A 12,738-nucleotide genomic window follows, 5' to 3' on the forward strand; every position below is an offset into this window, starting at 1 on the left:
CCCCTCTCTTTTTCGGTAAGCCTCCCCCCTGCCATTAACTCTATAGCATAACCCCCCCTCGCCGTCGGCCCTCCTCCTCCCCCCTTTCCTTTTTCTTTCCTCTTTTTCCCCTTCCACTTACCCGCCAGCCTCGCACTGCGCCGCCGACCTCGTGCCGCGCCGCCGCAGCCCCGCAACCTCGTGGACCTCTCTCTCCGCCTTGACCTCCTTCCATCGGGAGGAGATGGGGTGGAGGGGTGGGGGTTAAAACCCCCACCCATTTCCTCCTTAGTGGGCTGCAGACCACTGCAACCCACTAATCTGGTATTGGGGTGGGCTGCAGACCGCAGCCCACCAGCTCGGTCTGGGTGGGCTGCAGGCCGTAGCCTACCTAGACTCGAGTGGGCTGCAGGCTGCAGCCTATTAGCCCATTGTTGGGTGGGTTGCAGTCTGCAGCCCACTATCTCAACCTTGGTGGGCTGTGGCTGGGCACCCAGCCCACCAAGGCCCTATTGCTTTTTGGGTTGGGTTTGAGCCTACCCATTGCCTCTAGCCTAGCCCATTTGGGGCCATTTGGACCCTATAACCCTGTTTATCTTTTTCACCTGATTTAATTAGCCTGATCCGTCGTAATAATAATTTAGTATCATGTGAATTTTAGGATAACATAAGACTCGCCCTAGGAGACCCTTAACTCATGTAATTGCCAACCATAAATATGCTAATAAGATAATTAATTCTATTAGTTCGCTAATCTTACGTATGGCTTACTTGCGTGAATTAATAGGATTGCCACCGCGTGAGGAGGATTTTGGGCTTCCGGAGGAGCCGGCTAGCTGACTTACACAGGCGAGTAGAGTTATACAAATCTAGAATAACATAATTATAGTCATTATACCTGTCATGACACTGTAGAAAATGTCAGTATTAATGCATGCAGTTAGTACACCATGTTATATCTCTTGCATATGTAGTTATTGATAACCTGCTCCTCATTATATTATGAGAAGGTTAATGTAGCATAAACATTAGTGTGATAATGCTTTACATGTGTCCTGTATGGTATACCATTGCATAGATGTATGATTACTGTGAATATAGAATATAATGATCATGATGACTATAACATGCGTTATACACTCATAAATACTGCACCACTTCCACCTATCATTAGTAGTCGAATTTTGACTAGGCAGTACCCTTACTCACTCAGCCCAGGGTTAAGGGTAGAGTGTATCTTATATGACTATACTATTAGCGGCCTACACCTGAGGTCGGGAAGCCTGTGTGACATTCAGGTAGTTATACTGCATAGTTAGAACTAGATTATGATGATAGAAGAACATGATTGCGAGGCAGGGATATAACTCTAGCGGTACCCGACGACGCAGGGTTAGGGCATCTGTTGATGAGCCGAGGGCTCCCGATTCTCCCGCCGAGGGCGGTGATGATTTAGAGAGAGTGAGATATGGGCTTACGACCGGGGTCCTGAGTCTGATGGCCACAGACAACCGATCACATGTAGTGTTGCCATACACGTATAGGTGACATTACCGCTAGATGTGTATATATCCCCCCTCGAAGGATGATTATATGATGGATGATTGTTTCTTTAGAGTATTTACCCTGTGTGATGAATAACTCGGTGAGTGATGATAAGTATGATTAATGCTTTGGTAGGCCTGAGATAACTAAACTGCTATTTTATTGCTATACATAACATGTAAAACCTATGATTGAGATGTGTACAAATAAGAGATTGTATCAAGCTATATATCTGTGTGAACTTATCATGATACGTTTATGAACTAGCATGTTCCAAGATAGTGGCTGGTAATCTTTATCGATTGCATTGATTCAGTAAATTGTGGTAAGTCTTTTCAGTAAGCATGTCGTTATCATTAGCAAATATAGGCATATATTGGATATACACATGTGTTTTCATTATTTTTTTAGATTGTATGGATTCTTAAGCTCACCACCTCGTGGTGGTATTATTTTCAGAGCTAAGGGATGAAGGTGCGGATAGCGAGGAGTAGCTGCTTTTCCTTTCTAGTAGGTTTGTTAGTTGTATTAAGCCCCTGCGAGGGCGTGATGACGATGTTGTATTTTGGACTTTAGCATTGTATTTTGGATGTATATTTGGAAGGCTTGTTGTGGCCTATGGACTTGTATCCGGACTCTTATAATTGAGTTTATTTATGATGAAATTGTGCTGTTGTGTGCCTTGTGAAATCCTTGTACTGACAGGTCATGTGATGCACCGCGTGGGGAGATTTACCCACGCGGTTTACACGTGTATTTAGAGGTTTAGGTGTTTCAAAGACTCAACATCAACAACTGGCTTAAATTATGGAATAACTAACGAGAATGAAGAAGACACTTTGGTTCCGCTGTCCTTTTGGAGGGCTACTTGCGGTGATCTGGTGTAAGGCATGGAAGGAGAAACAATTGAATCTTCAAATTCTCAGTTTTGACCATTACAGCTTTCTACGTGGAGATTGAAAAGAAAGCTACAAATAGACCAACCCTTTCATGCAAATAGATCTTGTTCATTTGCATGTTCCAGGAAAGAATAAATTTTACCTGCAATTATAATAAAAGAACCAAGAAAAAGATACTACTCAGATTGCATAATGTTAGAACATAAAATACATTTATAGTGAAATAATCAGATTTTTATGACAACTTTAGACTTCCCATATAAGCTGAAGCAAAAATGCGGCCCTTTATATGGACTTTAGGTCTTTATCCACAATAATACATCAATGACATCTGCAAGAAATTATGGATAGAAGATAAGAACTAATCAAGTTGAAAAGGGTTCAATAATTGCTGGTTTCATCCTCGATGAGTGGATCTTATATGGCTGCAAAGAGAATGCAAATTAGAATAAAATTACTTTTACAGTAGCACTTAATAGAAGCTCCTTAATAAGCAGGAAATTTCGGATCCACATCTTGTGCCCAAGACTCCAAGCCACCAATGATATCTTTGGCTGAAAGGAAACCATTCTTGTGGAGAAGCTGAACAGCTCTCTGGGAATCATTGCCTCTTCGACAAACCACATATAGTGAAGAAAGTTTACGTGAACCGTCTTCCGCATCTTTCAAATATGAATCAATTGCTGAGAGCTTATCCTCCAAAATGGAAAGTGGAATATTCACAGACTGAGGAATCGATACTATTTTAAAGTGATGCGCAGGCCGCACATCCAACAATATATGTGATTCACCACTATCAACTACTTCTTTGTACTTTGTACTTGTAACTCGGGCATTCTCTGGGAGAAGGCTCAGCTTCTGGTTTGACTGCATTGGATTGAAATATATGATGAATAAAGTACTGATATCATATCAATGATAGCTCACTTTGTTGCTGTTTTCTATTATATCGACTAATACACACTGAACCAGTTGCATAACCTATGCTAGTACTGTTCAAAAGATGAACAGATCATGCAGCTAGAACTGAAAATGAATGCATAGTTTCCCAATGTACAGAATTCTGAAAAGATGTGGCCATAAGTCATAACTGATGATGCCAGAAGAACACATTTTGATATCACAGATTATCAGTTTGAAAGTAGAGCAAGAACAATTTATATGATATGTAGAATAAAAAATCGATTTGCAGCAATAGGAAGTCTCTTTGACAATCACAACAAGCTGCACGACTTTAGTGACTGATTGAATATAATCACAAGAAAACAAATAAATTTGCATGTTCTTTCCATTTACTAATCCATTGGAGCACAGACTAACAGTAACCAATCAAAGTTTTATCTATCCATGCTACAATTGGTCATGCCTTATCGAAATTGTGTACTCATCTATATGCAATGAAACTGGTAGCCAACCTGACTAGGTTCAATATTGTAAGCTAAAAACCATGGGGAGTTTAAAATATCCAATTGCTTAGATAGTTTCATACATTGCACACATTTTCCAAGTGTGATGTTTTTCCAAAACAGCAGATTGGTGGAGGATACAGGCATTCTATAATTATTACTTTGGTCATCCCACTTTACATATCCTCAATCATGGTATTAAAAAGTGTTCTTGGAAGCCAGGTATGCAGCCGCCAAAGGGACAGTAGTTCATAGCCATCCTGCATAGGCCTTATGTGGCAAAAAAGGACAGCTGGACAGCATAGCGAGGTTATGGTAGGCAGCATAGGTGGAAGCGGCCTTAAGTGGTTGGCAGTTGGGTCGCCACTTGCATTCACCAACTCTCTTGTGCTTACCAATGGACAGATGGTGATGTTGGCAACTCAACAACGAGACAAGAATCTCTCTCTTAAACATGCATTTCTCTCTGCTTCTCTCACTCGTTCTATGCTGCACCACCTCGACTCCCACCTTCCTCACCAACTGCCACCTCCACCATCCTCCTCCGTCTCTCCCTCTCTTTGCTAGACCTCCTCACTCTCACATTCTATATCTTTGCACACCCTCCTTACCCACTGCCAAGATAAGGATTACACTTTTTAATTCAGATTAGTGATATATTACACGGGCAGATGTATCAATACAGTTTCTCCTTTAAGAAATTAGTATTAAGTCACTTGTTTTTATTATATATTTGCTATTTATGGTGTTTAGGGTAATTTGTTTTTTGTAATTGTTTAGGGTGTTATTTACTTATTTTTATTTGTAAAGTCTATATATAGACCAGTTTTTTTACTTAATCGGGATTAATGAAGAAATAAAATTTGTTGAGATTTATCTCCAATATGAGTTTTGGGTGTGAAGCCCTAGTTCAAAAAAGTGTGAAACTCAATTTCTTTTTTATCACTATTATCGTTCCTAGAATCCTAACGATCTTATTGTTTCATATTATTTCGGTATCAGAGCAATGAGTTTTTAGGATTCAAATCTTCTCTAAACAACCTTTTCTATCTCTATCGCCCATTAATTTATCCGTGCTCCATCTTCCCCAACCTTTATCAACGTTTCCACCGAGTAGGTATAAACTCGCCCTTTGGATTCTGTGCCGCTATACTTGTCCTTCAAGTGGGGACACCACTTTTTGTCACGTTTATTCTCGTAAGCACAAAAGGGCTACACCCGTGGCCCTTTGGCTTAACGAGGGTTGTGACTAGTCACCTTCTAGGGCTATTTTTCATCTTGTCTTTTAGTCACCTTCTAGGGTTATTTTCGTCTTTTATTTTTTACTTTATTTGACCTATATAAAGGCTTGTAATCATCTTTTATGGGTTAATGAATATTTTGAGAGCTTTTGCCTATTGAGTGTTTGTTGGTGGATTCCAACGTCGGTGGATTTCGACACCCCGATTGGTAGATTCCTCGAGTTTGATTATTTCTCCCTACTTTTTCTTCTCAACTCTACAATCGAGACGTTGTTCTGCATCAGCTTTAGTATCAGAGCGGATCGTTTCCTAGTTTATGGACGCTCCACCGCCTGGATTCTACGCAGCGTCTCATCTTTTCTTTGTCAGATCAATCGCTCCACGAACACCAGATCGCTACGAGATCCGTCGCTCGATAACATTAGGATCCGGATCCGGGTTACGCGAGTAGATCACTCTCAAGGAGAAAAACAATAAACCATTACCATCACAAGGAGATAATCATAAGTAAGCTTTATTCAATAGATTTTCTTTCCCCATTTTAGATTAAAAAAACAAAACAAAGAAAGAGCTCTCTCAAAAAAAAAAAGAGAGAAAAAAAATCTGAAATTCAGTTTATTTGTTTCATCTTTATCTTTAATTTTAGATTTCGGAATTAATTTTAGAAGATATTTTTTCTTATTTACCTTTTCCATAATTTTAGGGATTAGTTTCCAAAATTTTAGGAATTAGTTTCCAAAATTTTAAGGATTAGTTTTCATAATTTTTGAAAATTAGTTCCCTAATTTTAAGATAAATACCTATCTTATCTACTTCCCTAACTTAATCCCAACCAACCCAATCCAAACCCATCTTCATCCTCTTTAGCCCCAGCCGTCACTCACATCCATCATCCCATCTTCCTTTGTTCGCTGACGCTGCCGCCAACCTCCACGGACGACGCCACCGCCGATTTCCACGACCCTTGCTCTGCCGTGCCACCATCTACTACTGTCGTCGCTGCAGCTCCTGCGCGGGCCTGCCACTGCTTCATCGCAGTCGTCGCTGCCATTCTTGCAGCTCCCTGCCATCGCAGCCGCCGCCGTTGTCCCTACCACCGCAGCCGTCGCCACAATTGCTGTTATTGGATTCCGGCCACCGTTATCACGACCACCATCTACAGTGGATGTGCGACATTCGGTAACATCCATCCTTTCTTTACTGTTATTTGTTAGTTTTAAAATAGCAACCGTCTTTCTGTTGGTGTGGATCATAAACATATTAAGCCTGTTATTGCCTACCTATTTACATTGCTTAATTCATTTGTTTTATTTCAACAAGTGCTTGAGCCTTATATTGCCTATCTACTTCTTTTTGTTTGTTACAAAAAAAAACACAATTAATATTAACGGTAGAACTAGCTAGGTTAGAGGGAAAGTCTTGACATAGCTGCAGTCCCCGTCTCGATCTCAGGAGCTTGTACTACTAGTTTGCAATTTTTCTACTGAGTCTGACTGGATCTTACTGAAAACTTCATAAGTGGCTGTAGGTTATTCTGGTTATTACTCCCTTATTGTTCGCTGTGATCTCTTAGCTTTCATACCATCATTCATTTATTGCATTTATTTCTTTAGTGTTAGAGACACTTTATATGAACCTTCGTAGTGGTAGGAGAGTATCTCACCCTTCATCCCAGTCTGTTATGGAACCCAATACCATGGAAGATTTTCGACGATTTTTACAAGAGTCTATTGAAACCATTACTACTAGATTGGACGACTTCAATGCTCGTCTTGAAGCTATTGAGATGGGTCGTGACCAACATGAGACTAGGAGTGACGTCGGTGCGTCCAACACGGGTGCCACGCGTGCCGCTCCTAATGTCGAGACCCATCGACAGGTTCCATACTACCCTCACCATGAGAGAGGTCCTGAGAGAGAACCCCATAGGCAAAATTATCGTGAAGATACATTTGATTTTCAAAATAATAGGGGGTTTAGAGGCAATGTTGCCTTTAAAGAATCTCAAAACCATGACAATCAAATTATAAAAAATATTAAGATGGATGCCCTAACTTTTGACGGTCGCTTAGATCCTGCTATATTTACTAACTGGCTCCATGAGATGGACAATTTCTTTGAGTGGTATGATCCACCAGAAAACCGACGCGTTAGATTTGCCCAAATAAAACTAGTCGGTCGGGCCAAATTGTTTTGGCAAAGTATAGAACAACTATTAGTACGACGAAACCAACCTCCCATAATTCATTGGCCTGAAATGAAAAAAAAAAATTAAAAGAAAAATATTTGCCACATTCTTATCTTGGTGACCTTTTGGATCAATGGAATAATTTTAAATAAGGAAATAGGCCTATGAGCGATTATGTCTCCCAATTTGAGGAATATATGCTGAGGTATAATGTTGTGGAGGATGAGAGGATGACACTGAGTCGTTTTAGGCGTGGCCTTAACGACGACATTCGAATAGAGTTAGTGTTCCGGGAGGTTACCTACTTGGACCAAGCTTACACTCTTGCGTTGAACTACGTGATGGTTAATAGGCAACAATTGCCTAGGCGACCAATTGGGCGCACCCCTCCCAATTACGCACCTACTGGCGTAAAAGCTCCACCACCATTGGTACCTATCAGAACTACCCAAACTGCCACACCTGCCCAACCTGACAAAGGGAAGGGTCCCTCAATGAAACTGCACCTTTTAATAACCCCCGTCGATGTTACAAATACCGACAAATTGGTCATGTAGCCTCAAACTGTCCTCGAAAGACCTTTTATCTTGGGGAACAGGATGACATTATCGGAGAAAATGAGCTCAATGAATAAGTTTATGAACTTGACCCTGATGATGTCCAAGATAGTGATGAAGATCGTAATTATGGAGACCATACTGTTGGTGTTGTTCGTTGCACTTTGACGCAACCCCGGGAGATCGATGATTGGCGAAGGAATGCAATATTCCACACCTACATTAAATGTGGGACTAAAGATTGCAAAGTCATCATCGACAGTGGAAGTTGTATTAACGCCGTCTCTTCTAACGTTATATCTCGCCTGGCGTTAAAGTTTACACCTCATCCGAATCCTTATAAGGTATCTTGGGTAAATGATTCTTTCATTGCTATAAATGAGAGATGCCTCGTTCCTATCACTTTCCTTTCTTATAAAGAAGATGCGTGGTGCGACATTGTGCCGATGGATGTAGGGCATATTATTTTAGGCCGCCCTTGGTTATTTGATTATGATGTAACTATTTTTGGGCGTTCAAACTCCTACTCTTTCAATTTTGAAGGCAAAAAGATTACGATAAATCCTATGCGCCCTAAAATAATTAATAAAGAGAACAAGAAAAATGCTCCAAGTAAAAAGGGTTTGCACATAATAAATTCTAAAGAATTTGAAAAGGAAGCAAACCAAGGTTCTATTGTGTTTGCCTTGGTGGCTCGTGAAGTTGGGAGCACTACCCTCACTCCATCATCCGACGAATCTGCTTCTATACTAAATGAGTTTCAAGATGTGTTTTCGGATGATCTGCCGGACCAATTGCCTCCTTTACGCGATATCCAACATGCAATTGACTTTGTCCCCGGAGCGTCCCTCCCAAACATGCCACACTATCGAATGAGCCCCAACGAACATGCTGAACTACAACATCAGGTAAATGAACTTCTTATGAAAGGTTTCATCCGCGAGAGCCTAAGCCCTTGTGCTGTGCCTGCCTTGCTCATGCCAAAGAAGGATGGGTCCTGGCGTATGTGTGTCGATAGTCGAGCCATCAATAAAATAACAGTCAAATAAAATAACAGTCAATAAAATAACAGTCAAATATAATGGCGGGAGCTTCAATTTTCTTTAAGATCGATCTTAAAAGTGGTTATCACCAAATCCGAATTCGCCCAGGCGATGAATGGAAAACTGCTTTTAAGACGAAAGACGGGTTGTATGAATGGTTGGTAATGCCTTTCGGTTTATCAAATGCCCCAAACACTTTCATGCGTGTTATGACACAAGTGCTTCGCCCATTCATGGGCAAATTTCTTGTGGTGTATTTTGATGACATTTTGATTTATAGTCAATTAAAAGAGTTTCATTTGGACCATTTGCATCAAATCTGTCTAGCGCTACGTGCTGCTAAACTCTATGGCAATAGAAAGAAGTGTTTTTTTCTTGTCGATCAAGTCATCTTCTTAGGATTTGTGGTTACTTCAGAAGGAGTCCGCGCTGACCCTGAGAAGGTCAAGGCAATTGTTGATTGGCCGAAACCACGAAATATTCATGATGTGCATAGCTTTCATGGCCTTGCTACTTTTATCGCCGCTTCATTCGAGGGTTTAGTACTATCATGTCGCCGATCACTGCTTGCTTGAAGAAAGGAGATTTTCATTGGAGTAAGGCAGTAGATAAAGCTTTTGAAGAGATTAAGAAGAAAATGACAATAGTGCCTGTAATGCGTCTTCCTGATTTTTCTAAAGCTTTCAAGGTGGAATGTGATGCCTCAGGCATCGAGATCGACGGTGTCCTTAGCCAGAAATGCCATCCTATTGCCTATTTCAGCGAAAAACTAAATGAGGCTAAGAAAAAGTACTCCACTTACGATAAGGAATTTTATGCTGTTATTCAAGCTTTACGCTATTGGCGCCATTATTTACTTCCCCATGAATTCGTGCTTTATTCCGACCACGAAGCTCTTCGATTCCTAAATTCTCAGAAGAAACTAAATTCGAGACATGCTCGTTGGATCGAGTTCTTATAGGAGTATACTTTTGTACTCAAACATAGAGCTCGGGTTGAGAATAAGACGGCTGATGCGCTTAGCCGAAGGGTTTACCTTTTGTCTGCCATTAGCATCAAAGTCACTGGGTTTGATAAAATGAAGGAAGATTATACAACTTGTCTGGACTTTGGCGAAATCATTCTCACTTTGCTGACTGATCTGAACTTAGCTTTGGACAGTTATTCCCTCCAAGACGGTTACTTGTTTAAGGCTAACAAGCTTTGTGTTCCCCGTACGTCCGTGCATGACTTCCTTGTTTGGGAGATCCATGCCGGCGGTCTATTGGGTCATTTTGGATGTGATAAGACCATTGAGGAAGTGGAGCGCCAATTCTATTGGCCAAGTCTCAAACGTGACGTCGCAAAATTAGTTAGTCAATGTAGGACTTGTCAGTTAGCAAAGCACAGAAAACAAAACACTGGACTTTACACTCCGTTACCTATGGCTGATCACCCGTGGCAGGACGTTAGTATGGATTTTGTCCTGGGCTTGCCTCGCACATTTAGAAAACATGATTCAATTCTCGTGGTTGTGGATCGCTTCTCTAAGATGGCCATTTTATTCCTTGTAGTAAGACCTCTGATGCGTCACAAGTGGCCAAATTGTACTTTGCCCATATCGTCAAGTTATATGGTCTTCTAAAAACTATTGTTTCCGACCGGGATGTTTGCTTTATGAGCTATTTTTGGAAAACTTTATGGCACATGATTGGCACAAAATTAAAATTTTCTACTGCCTATCATCCTCAAACCGATGGTCAAACCGAGGTTGTTAATTGTAGTCTTGGAAATCTTTTGCGCTGTCTCGTGGGTAATCATAACAAAAACTGGGATGTCATTCTTCCTATAGCCCAATTTGCATATAATAACTCTATTAATAGGTCTATTGGTATGAGCCCATTTGAAGTTGTTCATGGTTTTAAAGTAGGGAGAAATAATCAAACCCGAGGAATTATTTTAGGGCGCATAGGATTTATCGTTATTTTTTTGCCTTCAAAATTGAAAGAGCACGAGTTGGAACACCCAAAAATAGTTACATCATGATCAAATAACCAAGGGCAGCCTAAAATAATATGCCCTACATCTATCGGCACAATGTCGCACCACACATCTTCCTTATAAGAAAGGAAAGTGATAGGAACGAGGCATCTCTCATTTATAGCAATGAAAGAATCATTTACCCAAGATACCTTATAAGGATTCGGATGAGGTGTAGACTTTAACGCCAGGCGAGATATAACATTAGAAGAGATGACGTTAATACAACTCCCATTGTGGATGATGGCTTTGCAATCTTTAGTCCCACATTTAATGTAGGTGTGGAATATTGCATTCCTTCGCCAATCATCGATCTCCCGGGGTTGCGTCAAAGTGCAACGAACAACACCAACAGTATGGTCTCCATAATTACGATCTTCATCACTATCTTGGACATCATCAGGGTCAAGTTCATAAACTTATTCATTGAGCTCATTTTCTCCGATAATGTCATCCTGTTCCCCAAGATAAAAGGTCTTTCGAGGACAGTTTGAGGCTACATGACCAATTTGTCGGTATTTGTAACATCGACGGGGGTTATTAAAAGGTGCAGTTTCATTGAGGGGCCCTTCCCTTTGTCAGGTTGGGCAGGTGTGGCAGTTTGGGTAGTTCTGATAGGTACCAATGGTGGTGGAGCTTTTACGCCAGTAGGTGCGTAATTGGGAGGTGTGCGCCCAATTGGTCGCCTAGGCAATTGTTGCCTATTAACCATCTCATAGTTCAACGCAAGAGTGTAAGCTTGATCCAACGACTCAATATCATCCTCTCATCCTCCACAATATTACACCTCAGCATATATTCCTCAAATTGGAAGACATAACCGCTCACAAGCCTATTTCCTTGTTTAAAATTATTCCATTGATCCAAAAGGTCACCAAGATAAGAATGTGGCAAATATTTTTCTTTTAATTTTTCTTTCATTTCAGGCCAATGAATTATGGGAGGTTGGTTTCATCGCACTAATAGTTGTTCTATACTTTGCCAAAATAGTTTGGCCCGGTCGACTAGTTTCATTTGGGCAAATCTAACGCGTCGATTTTCTGGTAGATCATACCACTCAAAGAAACGGTCCATCTCACGGAGCCAGTCAGTAAATATAGCAGGATCTAAGCGACCGTCAAAAGTTGGGGCATCCACCTTAATATTTTTCATGATTTGATTATCATAGTTTTGAGATTCTCTAAAGGCGGCATTGCCTCTAAACCCCCTATTATTTTGAAAATCAAATGTATTTTCACGATAATTTTGCCTATGGGGTTCTCTCTCAGGACCTCTCTCATGGTGAGGGTAGTATGGAACCTGTCGATGGGTCTCGACATTAGGAGCGGCACGCGTGGCACCCGTGTTGGACGCACCGACGTCACTCCTAGTCTCATGTTGGTCACGACCCATCTCAATAGCTTCAAGACGAGCATTGAAGTCATCCTCTAGTAGTAATGGTTTCAATAGACTCTTGTAAAAATCGACGAAAATCTTCTATGGTATTGGGTTCCATAACAGACTGGGATGAAGGGTGAGATACTCTCCTACCACTACGAAGGTTCATATAAAGTGTCTCTAACACTAAAAAAATAAATGCAATAAATGAATGATGATATGCAAGCTAAGAGATCACAGCGAACAATAAGGGAGTAATAACCAGAATAACCTACAGCCACTTATGAAGTTTTCAATAAGAGCTAATCAAACTCAGTAGAAAAATTGCAAACCAATAGTACAAGCTCTCGAGATCGAGACGGGGACTGCAGCTATGTCAAGACTTTCCCTCTAATCTAGCTAGTTCTACCATTAATATTAATTATTTTTTTTTTGTAACAAACAAAAAGTAGGTAGGCAATATCAGACTCAAGCGCTTGTTAAA

The 12,738-nt window shown here is 40.8% G+C and overlaps 1 protein-coding gene across 1 annotated transcript in view; it reads right to left on the reverse strand.

Moving 5' to 3' along the window:
• Positions 1-2,613: 2,613 nt before the first annotated feature.
• The window catches only part of LOC140797645 (adenylyltransferase and sulfurtransferase MOCS3-2), a 46,954-nt gene continuing 36,829 nt past the window's right edge, over positions 2,614-12,738 (reverse strand). The window contains exon 11 of the mRNA XM_073151253.1: positions 2,614-3,290. Coding sequence (XP_073007354.1) covers positions 2,910-3,290 — 381 coding nt within the window. The 3' untranslated portion in view covers positions 2,614-2,909. The remainder of the gene's footprint in view (positions 3,291-12,738) is intronic.

The sequence above is a fragment of the Typha latifolia genome, chromosome 11 (assembly GCF_019914945.1).
Source record: "Typha latifolia isolate L0001 chromosome 11, TyphaL0001v2, whole genome shotgun sequence".
Taxonomy (NCBI): domain Eukaryota; kingdom Viridiplantae; phylum Streptophyta; class Magnoliopsida; order Poales; family Typhaceae; genus Typha; species Typha latifolia.